Source organism: Siphateles boraxobius, unplaced genomic scaffold (assembly GCF_051911475.1).
Source record: "Siphateles boraxobius isolate OS27281-9 unplaced genomic scaffold, OSU_SipBor_1 31, whole genome shotgun sequence".
Taxonomy (NCBI): domain Eukaryota; kingdom Metazoa; phylum Chordata; class Actinopteri; order Cypriniformes; family Leuciscidae; genus Siphateles; species Siphateles boraxobius.
Window position 1 is genome coordinate 1,730,931 of NW_027508931.1, and position 20,427 is coordinate 1,751,357.

The 20,427-nt window shown below is 37.2% G+C and overlaps 3 protein-coding genes across 6 annotated transcripts; 1 reads left to right on the forward strand and 2 right to left on the reverse strand.

The window, feature by feature from the left end:
- Positions 1-893: 893 nt before the first annotated feature.
- bida (BH3 interacting domain death agonist) lies at positions 894-4,230 on the reverse strand. The gene is made up of 4 exons (XM_077248880.1): positions 4,096-4,230; positions 2,592-2,866; positions 1,707-1,840; positions 894-1,622 (listed from the first exon to the last, which is right to left on the reverse strand). Exons 2-4 carry the CDS (start codon positions 2,830-2,832, stop codon positions 1,434-1,436), a joined length of 564 nt encoding a protein of 187 aa, XP_077104995.1. The 5' UTR covers positions 2,833-2,866; positions 4,096-4,230; the 3' UTR covers positions 894-1,433.
- A 631-nt stretch (positions 4,231-4,861) lies between these two features.
- On the reverse strand, positions 4,862-11,332 carry wee2 (WEE2 oocyte meiosis inhibiting kinase). The gene is made up of 12 exons (XM_077248882.1): positions 10,740-11,332; positions 10,013-10,267; positions 9,677-9,876; positions 9,549-9,603; positions 9,249-9,418; positions 8,247-8,368; positions 8,000-8,146; positions 7,796-7,897; positions 6,376-6,461; positions 6,046-6,216; positions 5,396-5,544; positions 4,862-5,264 (listed from the first exon to the last, which is right to left on the reverse strand). The coding sequence occupies exons 2-12, from the start codon at positions 10,256-10,258 to the stop codon at positions 5,129-5,131; spliced, it is 1,584 nt and encodes a 527-aa protein (XP_077104997.1). The 5' UTR covers positions 10,259-10,267; positions 10,740-11,332; the 3' UTR covers positions 4,862-5,128.
- On the forward strand, positions 11,308-20,387 carry dennd11 (DENN domain containing 11). 4 transcript variants are annotated; one of them, XM_077248883.1, is made up of 10 exons: positions 11,308-11,893; positions 12,556-12,655; positions 13,228-13,386; positions 14,555-14,711; positions 15,871-16,009; positions 16,792-16,923; positions 17,214-17,364; positions 17,464-17,532; positions 18,268-18,459; positions 18,831-20,387. In XM_077248883.1, the coding sequence occupies exons 1-10, from the start codon at positions 11,509-11,511 to the stop codon at positions 18,856-18,858; spliced, it is 1,512 nt and encodes a 503-aa protein (XP_077104998.1). In that variant the 5' UTR covers positions 11,308-11,508; the 3' UTR covers positions 18,859-20,387. The 4 variants fall into 4 exon arrangements, with proteins under 4 accessions (XP_077104998.1, XP_077105001.1, XP_077105000.1 ...); XM_077248886.1 differs by having other exon boundaries at positions 11,312-11,893; positions 18,564-20,387; XM_077248885.1 differs by having other exon boundaries at positions 11,319-11,893; positions 18,835-20,387.
- The last annotated feature ends 40 nt before the right edge of the window (positions 20,388-20,427 follow it).

Consider the following 20,427-nt stretch of genomic DNA (forward strand, 5'->3'; position numbering starts at 1 on the left):
TTAGCTTGTTTTGGTTCAGGAGGAACTGTAAAAGGTGGCTGCTGTTTGTTTGCAGCACTTCATGTCTGTCTACAACTCTGCATAGCCTCATGAAATGCGCTTGGCGACGTGTGAGGTCTGCGCGAGCAGGATGCGTGAAGGTATGCAACGTTGACCTGCCTCCTATTATTGAATTGACCGAATGCAATGATTGGACGAACACTTCTTGGTCTTGAGACTTCCACAAAAGGTATATGTATATTTTTAAATATTTATACCACTTCTATTATTGATTGCTATCAGGATGTGAAAAGAGTTTAAACTTGTATAACAAAAAGTGATTATGATAAACATTACCTACTCTAAATTTAACTATCTGTTGCTCAAATCAAGAGGTGACTTCAGGTTTGGGGCACCAGAATGTCTCTTAAATGTCTTCTGAGCCACACAAATCAGTCATCAGTCCTTTACTGTTTTTCTTTGTCATCTCACATAAAGTATTGTCTGTCTTCAGCCTCTGGTTTACACCTTAACTGTATCTTGTGCTGTTGTTTGATCCTTAAAAGCTCAAAAGGCCTGCACGGCACAGCCTTGTCACCCCCGTTTCCCTGTTGTGTGCCTGTCCAATAGAGACCTTTGTCATAACAAATAAAATAAAAATAAGCAGAAGTCACATCTACAGGCAGGATCCACCTGTTGTGTCAGTGGTTGGCAACCTCACGTCAGAGAAAACCAAGTGCTATTTTTTTGAAAGTGAGGTTTTTTGTATCATAGATGGACAAAAGCTGTGAAATAAAACTTCTATCAAGGGTGAACCTGGTGTTTTGTGTCCTAATTTAAGCATGAATTTGATTGTAATGAAACACTGCCTAAAATAACACCAAAAAAAAAAAAAAATAGACTTGAGCAGAAACTAAGTTTGGTTCCTCTATTTTGTACTGATATGACTCAGGCTTGTTGTACATAGAAAGAATGGGAGATCATGTGATATCCCTTACAGGCTGAGTGACAATTGCTGAGTGACAATTACTGAATGCACTTTTAAACAAAGTTAGCAGAGGAGAGATGAATAATGCACATTTTTCTCTAATTTGGTTTGATACACAATTTTCTGGTTAATCAGGATATTATTTTTCCATGGGAGTTAAAGAAACAGTGCAATGCCAAATCATAAAACTTAACATGACCAAAATGCAAAAATAAAATTACTTGTTTCACACAGTATTAAAACAGTAATGAAAAAAAAGTAAACTTGTAACAATGCTAAAAAGAAAAAGAAAAAAAAAGTCTTGACCACGTCTTAATGCATGTTTAAGTCTTGACCATGACTGAACCATGACCCAACTTTCTCTTTACAGGAGGCAAAAACGTTCAAATTTATCTTTTATTTATACAAACATATTCACATTATATCCATTACAAATGTATAACTGATACACAGATCTCATCAGGGATCAGCGAGATCCGAAATACTGCACCACAGTGCCATAAAGTCCGAACAAAAACTGGGGCACACGCTCACACACAGTCTTCATGAGCACAAAAGTCAAGGCCATCTCGACAAGTTCCTTCTTAAACTCTTTGGCTCCGGCCACCTGGTGAAGTAAGCCCTGCACTCCATCAGATAGATGTCTGGACCATAACTGCAAATGTTTAAGGAATATTGTGAGATATGAGTGTTAAATCATGCCAGGTTTAAGGAAACTGCTCAGAATCATTTGTCTTACCTGAGTGCCACAAGTGTTCAGTTTCTTGGTCAAAGTTTCAGCGGCTTGGAACAGGACTCTCTGCTCAAGCAAGTCTGCTATTCTGATCAGCTCTGCAGCCATTTCCCTTGCTGCCCGAGCCTGGTCAGCATCAACTGAGATGGAGATACATAAGTGATAACATGGAGTGTTAACTGACATGGACAACAAGAACAAATTTTACAGTAGTTTTAATATAACAAAAAATTAGGGATGCAAAATAAATCATCCAAAAATCTTATCAGTCAATTTTGCACATTAAATTGTGACCACTCATTTCCAATTTAAACATTGTAATTTAAACAGATAATGCCAGATTACGGCAAATATTTAGCACTATTAATTGAAGTGTTTTTCTCTAATGGAGGTCCCGGCTCAGAATGTTACATATTAACAATATCATGTATGATTTGAGAAAAACATTGTAATATTTTCATTAGATAAAATATTGCCTATTTATCAGTTATCTATATAAACTCGTTCCCACCACTGAATAAAAAATAAAAACTTTTTATAACTTTTTCCTCACAATCCCGTTTACATCTCGCGATTATAAAATCAGAATTGTGTGATATATCTCAAATCTATATTAAATGTAAACTCGATATTGTGAGAAAAAAAGTCAGAACTGAGAGATATAAAGTCAGAATTGTGATTTATAAAGAGATATTTACTTGCAATTGCAAGAAAAACAGTCAGAATTGTAAGTCGCAATTAGCCTAACTTTTTTTATTTTAATGGTGGATACAAGCTTCCATAGTTATCAGCCATAACATTAAAATAATCATTGGCTTAATGGTATCAATTAAGGTAATCAGAAAACAGTACAAATAAGATAAGAGAAAATAACAAGATAACTAAAAATACCTGGCAGTTGAGGCTGAACTTGATTCTGGAGTTCAAGTAAAAGATCTCTGTAACTGACCGAGGAACTATGTCCATCGGTTTGTAAATCACCATCACTTTCAAAATAATTCTGATCAGAAGGAAGATCAAAATCATCAAGTTCCCTTTTAAGCTCACTATTTTGGCAGCCTTTTTGCTCAAAAAAGGAAAGGAGCAGCAGGGAACAGTGCGGAAAATTGTCAATGTTTCTGTTGCTGTCCATTACACAAACCTCTGTAATGCCTCATACAGGTGCTCTGCATTTAAAAGGAAACACAAAAGCAGTTAGTTTCATTATCTTGACAAAAACAAGACAGGCAAGGATTTTCAGGACTAAATACACCCTGATCGATATATAATTTACATTTATTTAATAATTCACCAGATATCATGACAAAAACAAAAGACACAGTAATGAATTTCAAGACTATATAGAGCCTGATAAATATATAATTTAAATGCATTTAATATTTTACCATATATATTATATATGGTCTAGGGACACATTTGTTCCCAGAAGTGAACTAAACCTGACATTCACATTTGTAAAAACAATTTAAAAAATAAAGTAAATACAGACTTTGTAAAACTTCATAACGTTCTGTTATGACAGTAGTTATGTGCATTTGACAGACTCTTACCCAAAGCTATTGCATTCAAGGTAACGTTCTACGTTATTATAAATTTTATCAGTTCACGCCATTCCCTGGAAATGGAACCAAGGGTTGCTAAAGCTATGCTCCACCTTTTAAACTACATGAACACCTGTATTATCATATATTATATAACTGTATATAAAAAAACATGAAATATAAAAGCGAAATAAACGCAAACATGTAGTTCATGGTTGTGACGACGGTTGGCTTAGTAATAAGATGATGAAATATCCAAACTAGATAACGTTAACTAGCAAGCAGCTGAAAAAGTTAATTAGCGGCTAGCTAACATTATGAGGTTTAATATTGATTATTTTGGGCTAATTTTCTAAGTCTTAGTGAAGTTTAGAATACAAATTTAATAGTAAACAGTGCATTTGGATGATTCCCCCGTTTTCAGCTGAAGATCAGTTTCAGATCAAAACAAAGACAGACTGAACTCGAAATCTCTAAAAAGGAGCACACAAAAACTCAATGATTAATGCAGTAAAAAATACCAGCCCGATGCAGCACATTTCTGAACATTAATATCACGTGCAGTTCTGCACTAGCAGGAAAGTTTAGTCAAACAGAGAGAACCGTGAAATATTGGTCTACGTTATCTAGGTAACTTTTGATAAACTAACACGTAAATGTATGTTTATACTTAAAGAGACTGCATAAAGTGTCGTGACATTATCGCCACAAACCACAAGGCTACGATATCGTAGCAAAAGTACCGGGGTGTAATTTGCTAATTTTATACTTATTCTGTGACGCAAATATTCACAATCGTGTATATACCTGTCGAACGTATTTTCATTTGAGTGAAAGAAACATTCGTTACTTACGTAAACTTTCAGTCAAAATACCGGACGGTGAAGCATTATCTCCGAACAACAAAAACCCAAAAGTGCTGTGAGAAATGAGAATCTTCAATCTCCGGCTTGTTGTTCTTGTGTATCAGTGACGCTAACGTTGTACGTAAGAGGGCGTGGCAAACGGACCGGAATTTCCCAGCATAGCAGCGATACGATACATGAACGTAAGATATTATTCTAGCTGTTTGTTAAAAGTTAAGGCATTAAAATAAGATGCGACTTTTTTAAACAATCGCCGAGAAGGCAAAAAGAGAACAGACTTTAAAGTCTCTTGAAAAGTCAAACTTTTCAACTGACCTGCACTTTAGGAGAAAGTTTTTTTTTTTTTGGAAACGAATTTCCCCTTCTGTTAGACTGCACTTTCCAGATAAGGAATTCTGAAGTTGGCAGTGCAGACAAATTTACTATTACACCACATCCACAATGTACTAAGACAAAACGTGACAGACAATATTCGAAACCCTCCTATTTTCCACCTTGTAATAAACTAAAAATGTGTTAGATAAGCTGTACATCTTTTCAATTTGGTAATATAACACACATTTAAGACATACTGGGGCTCCGTTTGAGAACCACTGTACTAGGACATCTCTTGAGGAGGATCACCCGAGTCTTACTAAAATGCATAACTGGTGGAAATGTAATTGTTTTGCCATCTTTTTCTTGTGAAGTGTGATGTTGCTGAATCACCCATAGGAAATAGTCAGAGTTGAATTCAAGGTACATCAATCAGAAAAACATTTAAGAACTTTATTTACAATTAAAATGAACTGGTTATGTGACAAGATAAATTTGGCATTCAACAGCAAACCTTAAATATGTGCTGATTCATGCATCACATAAAACAGCAGTGGCAGTGTTCGTTTTTGACACGAGTCAAGTCTGAGACAAAACCAGATCTGAAAAGCTATTTTTACCATGACATGCTAAGTAATGCAAGAGTGCCTGACTGTTGCATTCCATAAATACAGTTAAGCATGTTGAAACAGTACATGATTCATTGCTAGTATCCGGGGAAACCAAAGCTCATAGACCGGGCTGCATTTCTACCCACAAGCTTCCTCCCAGCTCTCGGAAGAGACCCTGGTTGGGATGACTGCTGGGGTGAGGTAGCAGCCAGTCGGGCTTCCTTGAGTTCTCTAAGTAGAAATAAAAGGCGTTCCAATAAATTCCTGAGCATAAGTGATTTTTTCAAGGAAGTAAACAATACAAGTAATGCTACCTTATTAAATAGAGAACTACAGTATAGTATAAATGTCAGATAACTCACCTTTCCAGCATAGCCGTTCTGAACTTCTCCACATTTAGCTCTTTGCGAAGCTGTGCAGCCAGTTTACCAGTTCTCTCCTTGCACAGTGCATCATGCCGACACAACGCAGATGCAGATGGCCTTTTAGTAGGATCAGGATCTAACATAGTCTATCAAATACAAATGTACTGTCCATATTAGGTTTTCAATTTTGATCTCAGTGACTGTATGAATCCATGGTAAACAAAACTTCAAAAACCACCAGCATATTCATGAGAATTCTTCAGAACTGCAGAGGACTGCACCGAAACGACAAGGATCACCATTTTATGATAGTTGGTTCTATGCCCTCTGCTGGTGGAATAAAATTACATGCTTTTTTTTTTTTAAATCACCCAAGACAAATAGAATACGAGATAACCACACCACTGTCATTTAAATGGAATTAGACCCCCTCTGAATGCTGTTACTTTAGGTTTCAGTTCTCTGCCATTATGAAGAATTCTCATGAATATGCTGGTGGTTTTGAAGTTTTTCGTTTACAATGGATTCATACATTTAGTCTCTGAGGTCAAGTAGTGAACTGATTATTTTGAGAAACTTAACCAACGTTGTCGAAACCATTAAAGGGAATGCAATGAACCACCCAGATGTGCTTACTCAAACAGTACCTTTAAAAGGTCTTTAAAGGGTGCTGGTAACTCCTGGGGCAGGCTGGATAGCTCACCCTGTCTGAGGCTATGCCAGTTGTCTCCATTCTGAGGAAGTGGTGGAGCTCCAGCAGCTAATAAAACTGTCAGGCCCAGCGCAAAAATATCTGCTTTAGGAAGATGCGTGTAGTCCTGTAAACAAAAAAGCAAAATGCAACCAGCAAAAAAAAAAAAAAAAATTGGTCACATCCACAATTATCTTGTTTTGTCATTGTATATAAGATCAGTGCAGTGCAGTTTAACCTCTGCAGCAAACTAAACACCCTGAGAAAGCTCAAACAGATATTGTACCTCTCGCAGGACCTCATAGGCCAGGAAACGGCTATCCCCTTCCTCTACCTGAGGGCTTGAGATGGATGTCACATGACCCAAGTCACCTAAAGAACAAGGGACCAATGATATCAGCTATTAATGATATATAAACATCAAAATGCTGACATTTTATTAGCACTTCTCTGATGGCTTGTTTTGACTGTGTTAGCGAATATTTTGTGTGCACAACATGGATAAGCCTCAACAGGTTAACATGTATGCTGTATGGACAGCTGGACAGACTTAAAGGGTTAGTTCACCCAAAAATGAAAATTCTGTCAGTATTTACTCACCCTCATGTTGTTCATCGTTCATCTTCGGAACACGAATTAAGATGATTTTGATGAAATCTGAGAGCTGGATTACTCCTCCATAAGCTTCTTCAGGGATTGAAACTTGCCAGCCCCGAAAATTCATTAAAGATATTGTTAAAATAGTCCAAGTGACTAGAGTGGCTCAATCTTAAGTTTATCAAACGACGAGAATACTTTTTGTGCGCAAAACAAAACAACGACTTTATTTCAACTATTCATTTCCTTCTCCTGGGCCTCGAGTCAGTTCACTAGTATAATGGCGTAAGCTTCTGTTGTTGTACGTCACACGGATCACACACATGACCAGCGTCGGCCAATAGTGAGCCTACGTGTGACGTAGCTCTACGCAATCATACCAAGTTAACTGACTAGAGGCCAACAGAGAAGGAAATGAATAGTTGAAATAAAGTTGTTATTTTTGTTTGTTTTAGGCACAAAAAGTATTCTCGTCGCTTGATAAACTTAAGATTGAGCCGCTGTAGTCACTTGGACTATTTTAACGATGTCTTTAATGACTTTTCGGGGCCGGCAAATTTCAATCCCTGAAGAAGCCTATGGAGGAGTGATCCAGCTCTCAGATTATCAAAAATATCTTAATTCGTGTTCCGAAGATGAACGAAGGTCTTACGGGGTCGGAACAACATGAGGGTGAATAAATACTAACAGAATTTTCATTTTTGGGTGAACTATCCCTTTAACCATACTAAAAATTTATGCTAGAACAGTAATATGCTACATTTGTTCGGCTGAAATAATCACGAGGCAGCTTGTTGCTGAAGAACTGTACTATGACTAGTTTAATGCATCACCCTAAACAGCATAACAAGCTCAGTTACCCAAATTAAATTTGAGTTTTAGGCTAAATGAAAGATTTAATTAAGGTTTTGGTGAAAAAAATTATGTTTGTGATCAGTAATTATTTCAGGACATTCATTTTATCCTATTGTGGGGCAATTTAGAGATCCATCCATGTTAGCGAAACCTTCCGGATCATTAAATACCTCAATGTGTAATAATAATAATAATAATAATAATGGAAAACACTTATGCATTTAAGGGTTGAAAACAGAGAGGTAAGATGATACCAATTTTATATACAACCCCAGAGGAGGGGCTTTCATCCTCTTCTTCACTGTCTCCCTCTCCACCAGCACTCGAGCTGGGTCGACGGCAGATGAAAATATTACCTGAAAAGGATGGAAATTTAAGCATGTGCCAGTCAAAAAGTCAAATGTCTCATTAAGTGGTGGAAGCATGTGGAAAAACAACAAAAGAGAGACAGAGCTCACTGGGTTTAATGTCGAGGTGCACTAGGCCTGAGCTGTGGATGTATTTGAGCCCCATGGAGACCTGTAGGAGCAGATCCCTTAGCTCAGGAACTCTGAAACACTCCCCTTGCTCCTCCTTTTCAGTTATAGCATCATGGAGGCTACCACCTACAAGAACAAAAAACATTGAGAGTTAAAAAAAACAAAAACACCAATATACAAACATATAACCATCTACAATATGTTGTATTGTGATTTTCTGTCCTACCATCACAGTACTCATTTTGTATAATCATGTGGTCATCTTCTGCCCATGCTGAGTAGTATCGGACAACATGAGGGTGATGGCCCAACACCGCATGGGCATACACTTCCTTTAAGGCCAACTGTCTGAAAAAAGGAACTTGTTTTACATTAATAAGGTCTAAGATTAATCAAGGAATCACAAAAATCTTAACCCAACTTCACATAGGGCTTAGATTAAACCAGGATTAGGCCTTAGTTCAATAAGGACATTTAAGTTCACGGATACAAATAGGAGGTTTTAAAATGGACCCTTTTCACAGACTATACGATGAGACGTTTACACAATTATCAACATCGCAAATCTAGTACATTTTTTCATTTATAAATAAATAAATATTATTATTAACAACATGTATAATGCTATACTTGGTGTTGTATTACCTTGGCAGTAAATTCCAAAATATAAACTAAACACTGCTGCAAAGATGTTTTTAATATGACGGCTGAGGGAATGACCTCAATTTTGACATTCTTTCTTCTGACTGCTGCAAGCCATTTCTCTACACTGTTTAAGTTTTCCAAAAGGAGCTATTCAAAGCGTTGCCATAAAATAACAATTTTTGGTTCCCTAAAGAACCTTTCAGTGAACAGTTCTTTTTAAAAAATAAATAATTTGTCGTCAATGTGAAGAACCTTTATCCACTCTAAAGAACCTTTCAAGCAATAGAAAGGTTCTATGGATGTTAAAAGTTCTTCATGGAACCGCTGATGTCAAAAAAGAACCTTTATTTTTAAGATTGTATATTTTTTACCCCTCTTTTGCAAAGTCATGGAACCCCTACCATGGCTTTTTTTCATTGGCTATTGGAGCAAATGGGAATACACAATTGATGTTTGCGGTCATCTCCCGGTCACGATTACAAATTCACCCAACTATGATAACTTCTGCTTCTGAGAACCCCGGAAACGTTAAAAGGGTCCATTTGAAAAAAGATTATTAAGCACTGTGGCAGTGCTGACTCACTCATTGGCGGAGCCTGCAATTGGCCTGCGTGAGCGCTTGATGGCGTACATGCAACCATCCAGCCTCTTCACACATCGATACACGGAACCAAACTCGCCCCCGCCGATGCAGCCCAGCTCTAGAAACTCACTCTCATAACGTGACAGCATGCGGGATGACACTGCTGGCCTCTGAAGGCCAACAGATGGGAGACCATGTGAGAGAACACAGATTTACCAAAGCTTCCGGCGGGATTATGAAGTATTATAAACCTACTACATAAAAGACAAGGATGAACTACTATGGTCTTTGAAACCATACCTTTGAGGGGAGGAAGAAACTTTCATCCTCTGATGAGTTCTGAGTGTCCATAGATCTGTTGAAATAAGGTACTTCAATGTGATTCCAGTTCCATAATGGGCATTTCTTATATGCAAGTGCTGTGTTACCTTTGTGCATCATCCTCATAATCATCACTCCTTTGGCTCTTCCTCTTGTGGTGTTCACTGTTCCTGCGCACCGTTTCTGGTGTGAAAGGGTTAACGTTCACTGAGGGCACATGGTCAAAAGCACTAGGCAGACGAAGGAATCTTTGACTGCGACACAGCTTGCTGCTAGAGCAAGGGAGGGTCGATTTAGACAGCAAACTCTATAAGTGGAGGGAGTTGGATGATGTAAATATAAATCTTTATAGGGCCAACTGTATATGAATTGCTCATACAAAAGTATAAAGTAGACTGTTATTGCATCAAAGTTCACATGAAACTGTAGAGCTGGAAGATTACCTTTGGTGTACTGGGCGAGTCACAAAGCCGGAGATTTTTCCAGGCAGCATACGGTATGGGAGAAGTAAGGATGGAAGGGGAAACGGTGATGCTCCTGGTGCGGTGGCGCTGTATCCGGGGCGTCCGACAGGGGCTTCTGACCGAAACACTTCTGTGTGCCCATTCATCAAAGCTATTGTCACTGCTGTCCTCCTCCCCACTGCTGGAGAAGTTCAGGTGCTGCGGTGCTACATTCACAGAGGCCATTTCAGACCACTACAATCAAAAGAAGAAAAAAAACAATTTCACAGATTTATTCTAAAGGGGACAGGCAACTACCATACTGTAAATTAGCCTTCAGCCAATATGGGTTGGTCAACGCAATACCAAGAACTAGAAAGTGGGTTGACAGATGGCCAATAAAATAACTTAATTGCATTTCATGTGCACCTTTCATATGGTGTAGGCCTATATGGGTTTATTAAAACGAATTATAACAATTGAGATGTGTTGAGGTTTAATTTTTACACAATATATATATTTGAAATAAAGACATGCGGGCAAACATAATCAGGATTATGTTAGGCTATTTGATGTTAGGCCTATATGAGCAGTCTCCTTAGCTAGGCCTCAAAGGATGATTTATTGTTAGTAGGGCAACATAGCTATTTACAAATTCTTCTTTCACAATATATCGCTTCCATTGTGATATTTTGCTGTTTTGAACATAAATGCAGTTCCAACTTACCCTGAAATGAGCTCTCGGCCGACAACGCCTGAACTTGGTGCGTCAAAGTTAACGAGGTCCTTTAACTGTGGGCGGAGGGACTCGACCATTAATTAACTCTGCTAACTAGTATTAAGCGTTTAGATTTACTCAGTAGGTGTGTTTGACTTGAACCGATCGCCGCTTCACACATTAACACACTAATGACTCGAATCTTTTGGATCTGTTCTCCGAAAAGATTTGTTATGATCCAAACAGGAAGGCGTGACGTTTGTGTGTGAAATGAATCACAGAATCATCATAAGTATTTCTATATTTAAATGTTCGTGCCTTCATATGCTTAAAGGACGACTACACAGATATCGACACTTTCACAATGTATTATTTGCTCATTTAAATAGAAAACATTTAAAAACAAAAAGTTAAATGTGTGGTTTCCAAAAACATGAATTCTGACTGTTAAGAAAGCTAATTATTGTCGTTAAAAGTCGTCAAAATATTTATTTTAGGGGACTGCGCACACAGACAACATCATGGTGTATTTATTTTTCGGGTGGGTGGAGGTTGATATCAAGAACGCTTTTGCACCACGTGAGCGGAAGTGTGTGACATCATCAAAACAGTGTACGCCTGGGTAGCGTATGTTACCCTGTCTGTGTTACTACATTTAGGGATTTGTATCGCAACTAGCGCTATGTTCCGTTTCTTGCGTGGCATTGGTCGCTCCGACTGAGTGCTCCGAGTCCGACGACTTTGTTTATTTCTTCGATAGTCAATATCGAAAAACGCTATGGTCGAGCAATCGGATCGCGCCCCGCTGCTGGACTGGGAGGAGGTTCCCCCGGCCGAACTTGCCCCATCAGTTCCATCACCAGAGACTGGGGATTCAATACAATCCGGTCTATCGAGTTACCCGACCGAGGGCAGTGTAGGATTAGATATCTCCCTAAACAGAAGCCCAGCGAGACCGAATAGTGTAACAGCTGTTCCAGGTGAAAGTGCACATTCTCCCTATGAACACAGCGGCCCGGGAGGAGATGCTTCTGCCACTGATGAAGAGGGAGACTGCGCCTTCCATGGGCTGTCGGTCAGGGATCGGAGGATCACTGGGTCTGGATGGGAAGAAAAAGATCAGATTGTTGCTGTGTTCGTTGTGACTTTCGACACCAGATCGGGTGAGGTTAATCATCAAATACCGGTAATGTGATTGAAATGACTGATTGAGATTTTAAAAAAAAATTGTATAAGTGGCATTCACAAACAAGAATGTCAGAGATGATGAAGAGGAAAATTTAAACATTTTTAGTTTAATATAAACAATATATTTTCATTAATTAACAATAAAATATTTTTCTGAACTACATTATTTTTCTTACTTTTTATTTTATTTCATACTTTTTATGAGGTTTTTATTTTTTTATTGCAGTCTCCAAACCATTACACCACTTATTTTTTACTTTTTACTGTTAGCTACACAAAACATATCAAAATGTTTCTTTTAATTCAGAAACTGACAACTTGTTTATCACAGATGTGTGCAATAACACCCTGTGCAATAATGTGTGTTTGTGACCGAGGCACCCTCATTTTTCCTATATGGGAGGATTTGTGTTGTCATCACTAGTAAGGAAATACATAGAATATGAAGTGAGAGTTGTATAAGTCATCCGGCAGACTACTGTACTGTTCTTATCCAACTTCCTCTTTTGCTTCTAGGAAGTTTAGCAGAGAAAGGCATTTGGAGAGTTTTTGTGTTCTTCTGCAAACACTATTTGACTAAAACCTAGTCCAACAGCTTCACAAATGTTTACATAGGCCCACATTGTGTCTTTTACAGGGAACATGATAGAATGGTGCCTACCTCACGATATGAATCTGGAGGGAGTAGAGTTCAAGTCAATGGCGAGCGGCTCTCATCGGATCTCAAGTGACTTCATGTAGGAATCTCTTTAATCCCATTGCATTAAAAAGGGGCTGAGGGCAATTGTAGTATTTTTTAACTTTTTACACATAACGCATTACTAATTACTGCAAAACTACCTTCCTCTAATAAACATTTGATTTAACTGTTAAAATTTGTAAAACACACTACAATACTTTTCTGCACAGTTTAAACAAAGTTTAAGTAGGAGTTAAGTGAGTTTATTTTATTTTATTGAAATACATCAAATTCAGATTAAATTAAGTCATACAATTTCTATTTCATATCTAGTGTTACATTTGCCCTGGCCCTCACATTATAAAATCCTTTATGGTATCTATTTGTTTTTCATGTTACATTTTAACCAACAACCTAAAAATGAAATAAATGTTTTCAATCCAAATATTGGCCATTAAAAAAGTGAATTTTGTATTGTTCTTGTGTATTGTATTTCTCTCAAATTTGTAATCGTGAGGCAAACTGTTTGATTAGTAGTATTTTCATACTTACATTCAAACGGGATAATTTTGTGCACATAGCCATGTATTTAGATTAATCCAGATTAAATGTGCTTGTCTTCTTTTGTAGATATTTCCGTAAAGGGTGTTACTTTGGACTAGCGTGCTTTGCCAACATGCCTGTGGAAAGTGAGCTGGAACGAGGAGCTCGGATGAAATCTGTAGGGATTTTGTCTCCTTCTTACACACTGCTATACCGTTACATGCACTTCCTGGAGAACCAAGTCCGGTGAGTGTATTTTTGCATCACGTTTTACCTTGTTATGTTTCCTCCTCTTTCTCTTTTGCACGCATCATTACTATTGTAAGATGTTGTTATGCATTAAACATAAGCTCTGAGTTGCATGCGATGATGACAACGTGATATGCAAATATATAGGTTGACAGGCCGGTAGGACATCCTTTCATTGCATTCAGATTTTTTGGTCCTGAGTCTTCCATATAAGATATATGTAAATTTTTTAATATTTTGAGTAGACCCCCTCTATTATTAATTGCTGAGGCGGCACAGTGGCTCAGTGGTTATCTCTGTCGCCTCACAGCAAGGAGGACCCCGGTTTTAGTCCCGACTAGGCCAGAAGGCCTTTTTGTTTGAAGTTTGCATGTTCTCCCTGTGTCTGCGTGGGTTTCCTCTGGGCACTCCAAAAAAACTGCAGTATAGGTGAATTGGAGACTCTAAAATTTTCCATAGATGTGAGTACATTGCTGAGTAGGTTACTTAAAAATTATAGTCGGTTACTGATTCCAAATTACATGACTAAAATTGTAGTTAGTAACATAATCCATTACATAACATATTTAAGATAATGTAATCTTGGATTACTTTTAGATTACTTTTGACCTAACTTTATCACATTGATTTGAGTAGGATAATCTTGTATCATATTAATATAAAAATACAAAGAGAAAGAAAATGTATTCCATTCTTTGTTATCAACAACATTAAGTGTATTTAATATAACATTATTTCATGTTTTCCCAGACTGGGGTTCATGATGGAACTGCAGGGGTTTCTGAGTTTAATGAAAAGCTATTAATTAAATCATAAAAATGTACAATTAAAATGAATAATTTTAAAATAAAAACAATCTAAATAAAACGCTTACTAAAAAAGATACAAATATTTTATTTGTTTATCTGCATGTCATGTGACCATTAACTGACATCAGAGAACCATAAACTTAATTTTATTATTGTTTTAATTACTTATTTAATGACTTATTAAACCACGTATGGCAAGAGAATCATCAAGAGTCAGATACGGCTGAATTGGTTTATGAATGAATAAATTCTTCATTACTATCAGGATGTGAAGAGAGTTTCAACCAGTATAACATAAAGTGTTTATGAAAAACATTGCCTACACCAGCTTTAATTCTGCAAATGCATTCTTACAGGCACCAGTTGCAGTGTCCAGGCCAGTACTCTCCACTGGAAGCTTTCTACGAGGATAAAAAGGCAGTGTTGCCCCCAGGAGGAAACGGTTTGGTCACAGCCTGCCCGACCAGCGCTCTTGGTCCCATAGTCAACCGCTGCATGCATCCAGAGATGAAGGTTTGAAGATATAACTCAATATTGTCTGCCACTAATCAAAGCTTCAGCTTTTTTAAAGATCTCTTCATTAAATTTTTTTTAATGTTAGTAGCTTTAGATAATTAGATTTTTTTTTGAAGTTATTTTTTAGTTTCTTAAGAAATCTAGGCCAGGCCACTCAGGGAATTTCGTGTTACTGATTTATCAGAGTGCATTACTTCTGCACATCCTGACAGCAGCATAAGCATGGGAGAGTTCAGTTTCGTGGAGTAAAACAAAAACTATTGTGAGACAAATTTGCCTGTGTAAAAACCACAAGATCCTCTATTGTTAAAGAAGAATTCCATATGAGGAGATAAATATGCTGATGTATACTTATGCTCAGAACTAGATGTGGTTATATTGTTTATTGAGGCCTTGTTCAGTCTTGAATATGCACAATCTAAATGTTTATGGTTTTTATAGTTACATAAAATTGCCGGTAAATAATAAAATGTAATGATATCAAGCATGAAGTACACAAAAAGTACATATAATTATAAAAAAAAAAAAAGAAATTCACAAAATATGAAACCCAAAATTGCTCATTGAACTTTAAATAAATGTAATATGCACTGACAAGCCTGTCAGAGGATTTTAAAGATGATACAAGATTAAATAACCTCTTCTATTAATCAGCTAAATGGCCATAATTATTGGCTGAATAGACCTTAGTCAGGGTAGACGCCATATTGAATTTAACCGATGAAAACGAGGCTGTGAGGGACAGTCTTTTACAGTGGTGTGAATAAAGGTCCTACTCACAACTTTCAGAACTGGTTTATGGAGTTTTTGTCTACTGAATTTTTTTCTTCTTTCGGAAGGAAGTTTTGTCGGCTGGACGATTGGTATGTGGCAACTGTACGAACCATTGAACAGAACACACTGTGATTCTATCCCGCACAGCCTAGTTTTCATTCCTGTCAAAAAATAAATGCTGCTACCCTGACTTAGTTCAATGGCTATTAATAATTATTTTATTATTCATCATTTTCCTTATGATCTAAAGGCTGTCATACTTTCTTTTTTATAAACTTAAAGGACCTTTTTAATATGTGTGGTGTGTCTGTATATGTGGAGTCATTTCATTAGAAATCTGAAGCAACAAATTTAGTCACTTTCTCTGTACTCCTTGGATTAGATTACACATCCGGCTGGCTGCATGTCCCAGTTCATCCGCTTCTTTGGAGAGCAGATCATGGTGCTGTGGAAGTTTGCTTTGCTCAGGAAACGCATCCTCATTTTCTCTCCTCCCCCTGTCGGTGTGGTCTGCTATCGAGGTGAGAGAGGAAGTCCATTAACATGCACATTGACACATAGCTAACATTTCTACTTATTTTTCCATAACAAATTAAGGGTATGTTCACACTTGGCATGTTTGGTTAGATTAAAACGAACCCTGGTGCGCAGCAGATCTGTGTTTGTGTGTGTGACGGAGGGATTTTGGCCGCTGTTTTGACTACTTTACACATTTTATAAGCTCTTCATGAGTTCATAATTTTGACCAGCTGAGAACTCATGAAAGGCTTATAGGCTACGTACATACAACTAGCGCATTTAGCCCAGCACACAGCCTTGTTTTGGATGTTCGGTTGGTTCTGACGCGAAATATATAATAAAAGTCGATCAATCAGGTTGTGAACATATCTCTATGCCTTTAGGTTCGGTATTTTTAGGTTTGGTGTGTTAACATGGTTATGTGAACATATAGCGGAAAAGGACTAAATGTTTTTTTTTTGGTCCGGACCAAACGGACCAAACGAACCAAGTGAACCGAACTACAAGTGTGAATACACCATTAAAATAACTTGAGAATCCAATATTATAGATTATCGACATGCAATTGCCAATGTCTTGTCATTAGCTATGTTTTTCATCCACCTGTTTTTATGTGAATTTTGGGATATCACACAAAAAAAAGTGCAAGTCATTTTTAAAGCACGAATGGAAACAGCTAATGATTTGTGCATTTATTTTAATCTGTAAGTTTTATTATATAATTCTGGGTGTTTTCATGTTTAACTCATGATTATTTTGCTATGTGTTGTTTTGCATCCATTAGTATACTGTTGCTGCTGCCTTGCTAATGTGTCCATTCCTGGGATGGGCTTGACTGTTCCGGAGTTCCGCCCCTTCTTTTACATCAACGTTGCTGACATCACTGCTCTTGAGGCTGAGCTGTCTTATGTGGCCTGTAAGTCTCTCAGTCAAGAGAAGGACTGAAGTTGGCAAAATTCATAATTCCACAGACACAAAATGGTTTAACCATTGTAAACAGTAGATGCTAAATAATTTTTAAATTCAGAATGAGTGTAGTTCTTGGTTGATCCTCAAAAAAACAAGAATCTTTTCCTCAAACATCTGTATTAGTTGATAAATTCAAGAAAGAATAATTTCCTGTAACGTAGTATTAGTAAGGATAAATCAGTGGAGTGTCTGTGAATTGCATTTTTGATTTATTTTTATTTTTATTTGGGTTCTCAGGTACTACAGAGAAGATCTTTGAGGAAAAGAAGGAGCTGTATGATGTCTACATTGACAATCAGAATGTAAAGACACACAGAGAGAGCCTCCAGCCTCTGCTTAGACTCAACAGTGCGGACCGAGAGAAGTATCGCAAGCTCTGTGAGCAGAGGTACACCAGCCTTTTAAAATCTTAAAGGCATATGAGGTGGGAAAAAAACACATGAAAACATAATTCCACAGGCATATGACGATGTTGCTATCGTTGCAGGCAGATGCTGCTGTACTCTCAGGAGGTGGATGGAGACTGCACATCTAATGAGGAAGAACTCTTCATTTTGTACGTGATGGAATTACACACCTCAGTTTATCACATCAGCAGTTTTTAGTGAGACTGAAAGAGTGTTTGGAAATGGAACAACTCAATACACTTTCTATGAAAATAGTTTAAGCTTTAAGCTTAATGAAACCATACGCATATACAGTATTGTTTGAAAAAGAAAAAAATCCAATACTATATTTTTATACTTTGAATTTTGGATAGTTTGATTAAATAAATTTCTCTTTCTACACTGTTTTTTGAAATAAGTCTATGATGCTCACCAAGGCTGCATTTATTTGTAAAATATTATTACAATTTAAAATAACTGTTTCTATTTTAATATATATATATATATATATGCTCCTTAATATAAAAGAAGAGCAATTAAAAGGAATCTTTTGTAACATTATAAACGTCTTAACTGATAATTTCGATTAATTAAATACATCCTTGCTGAAAAAACTTTATTGACCCCAGATTTTTTGAATGCTAGTATATGTGTGTGAATGCCATATACATTTGCACATGTAACATGCATTGTTATGCTTTGCATTTAGTATGCAAAAAGCCTTATTTATACATCAAGCAAATATTTCTTGAGTGTCTAATATAATATAAATCTAAAGGTGTGGAAGCACACTGTTTTTCATGTTTGGATTTATTTTTACCTTTTTCTTGTGAAAACCAATGGGAAAATGAACTTCATGTTGCTGTAATTAATCTGTATGGAATTTGCCACTGTTTTTGATCCAGGTTTTTCATGGAACAGAACAACAGAATCTTCCAGACCCTGTCTGAGTTGGCGGCGAGCGCTGATCCTACCCTGACCGCTGAGCACGTGAGAGCCATGGGGCTGGATCCTCAGGCCGACCGTGGCTTTCTCGTCGATCTGCTGGAAATCTACGGCATCGACGTCATGCTGGTTATCGACAACCCCTGCTGCCCGTAAGACACTCTGTCTCTGGAGCCCATTTTCTATTAGGGCTACAACCCACTGCCTACTGATTACCTGCTTTCTTCTCTCTCTTTCTCTGGCTTGGCTAACTCAGGAGCCATTCCTGACACCTCTGGACCACACTGATACTGCCAACACCAGCAAGGTGCAATCTGACTGCAGGCTTTTTGTGCACTTTGCGGCCAGTCAATCCAGTGACGTCTTTCTGCTTGTTTGTCTGTCTGCCTGTGTGCTTCGTATCCTTCTAGCCATCTTGGATTTCTTCTCAACTCTGCCTAAGCTTGTTTCCAAAACATGATCTCTGTGCCTCTCTCTACCGCTTTTCAATCTGTGGTCTTCAGTTGTGACTTTGTTCTTCTAGCCAGTGCTGTCTGGGGGAACTGATGTGACGTCCCCAGTGGATATAAATCTCCTTCACTTGGACACCAGAGAATCGGAAAAGCAACTCTCACTTCCTGGATCCTCCTGTTTTTTTGCTGGTAACAACGGTTTGGTAAAGTTTGCTTTGAATGTCATATCTGTATTTCTAAAGGTTTTATTGTTGTTGCATATTACACACTACTGTGATGGGGAAGATTTTCACAATCTCTGCCACGTTTTTTTTTAACTTAATCATTTACATGTGAACCAGTCATTTCGTTTTGGGAAAAAACTGGCATCTGTCAGTGTGTTCGTTGTGTTATTTGTGATCTATTGTGCATGAACAAAGAGACACAATCAGTTTTGCTACTGAAGTTTGGCACAGAAATTATTCATGTATGTTAATGGGAATGAACAATACTGTAGAAGATTCTGTCATTCTTATTTCACTCCCCAAATGTCATTTCAATGCTGTTATTACATACTGATGAAATGGAGCATAAAATGTGTTTGTTCATGCTGAATTCAGGCCTTTAATCACGATCACCCTTGGTATTGAATGTAAATTGACATTTAATGCACCGGCTGATGCACATATGATGCAAATGACACAGAAATGTTACATTCAGCTTTTTGAGTCACTTAATTTGCTATGAAAGAAATGAATGTGATTCTATTCCTGTCTTTGTCATCAGTGAATGCTCATGATTATGACTTGTGAAAGACTTTTGAATTTGTATATATTTGCGATTTCTTATTTAAAAGTGTTTGGGTCGATAATTTCAGAATAACAGCAGCCTCACTGACCTCACAAGGCTGATTAATTTGTGGATTTGTGTGTGTTTATATGTTCATCCTGTGAAAATTCAAACTGGATCCTTAATTAATCAAATTATTTGTAGAGCTGCATTAATTTAGGTGAAATTCAAAAGAAAACATGAATGGAAAAGCATTTACTTGACCTGTTCAGAATAAAGTCACTATCCATCTAAATTTTAACCTGCTAACAAAATAACGCATTGTGATAATTGATTTCTTAGGAACGAGTGCAGGCACTCTGGTTTGTAACAGTTGGATGGACAAAGGTACTTTAAATATTTTATTTAACATAATTTAAATTAACAATAAACAATACTGTTGCTTATAACCTAGATTTGCTTAAATGTGAATTTAGTTTGTACATTTCTTATCTATCAGAGAAATTGAGAACTTCTGTATTATAAATCTGTTGGTTGGTTATTTAGTGTCTGATTGTAAATGAATGGAGATTGTATATTAAGCAGCCATGTAACATAATTGTACAGGTGGAATTGTCTGGTGTTGTGTATGTGAGATACTTTTTGTGTGTTATCTAAGTGTTGCACAAGTCTTTGTCATAATAACAAGCTAAATGAATGTCGAGTTTTACTCTACTGGTATCACAAAGCACTAGTGTAATGCCTTTGTCTTACACACTACCTATACAGTTATACAAACTAACAGCATGTGTCTGTTGTTTTAAAGCCAGTGATTCTTATTCACTGCCATTTTGAAATAAACGGTTCTTTCTTTTCTATCACATGTTTTGTCTGCACAGTATTTGAGGGTAGATTTAAGAC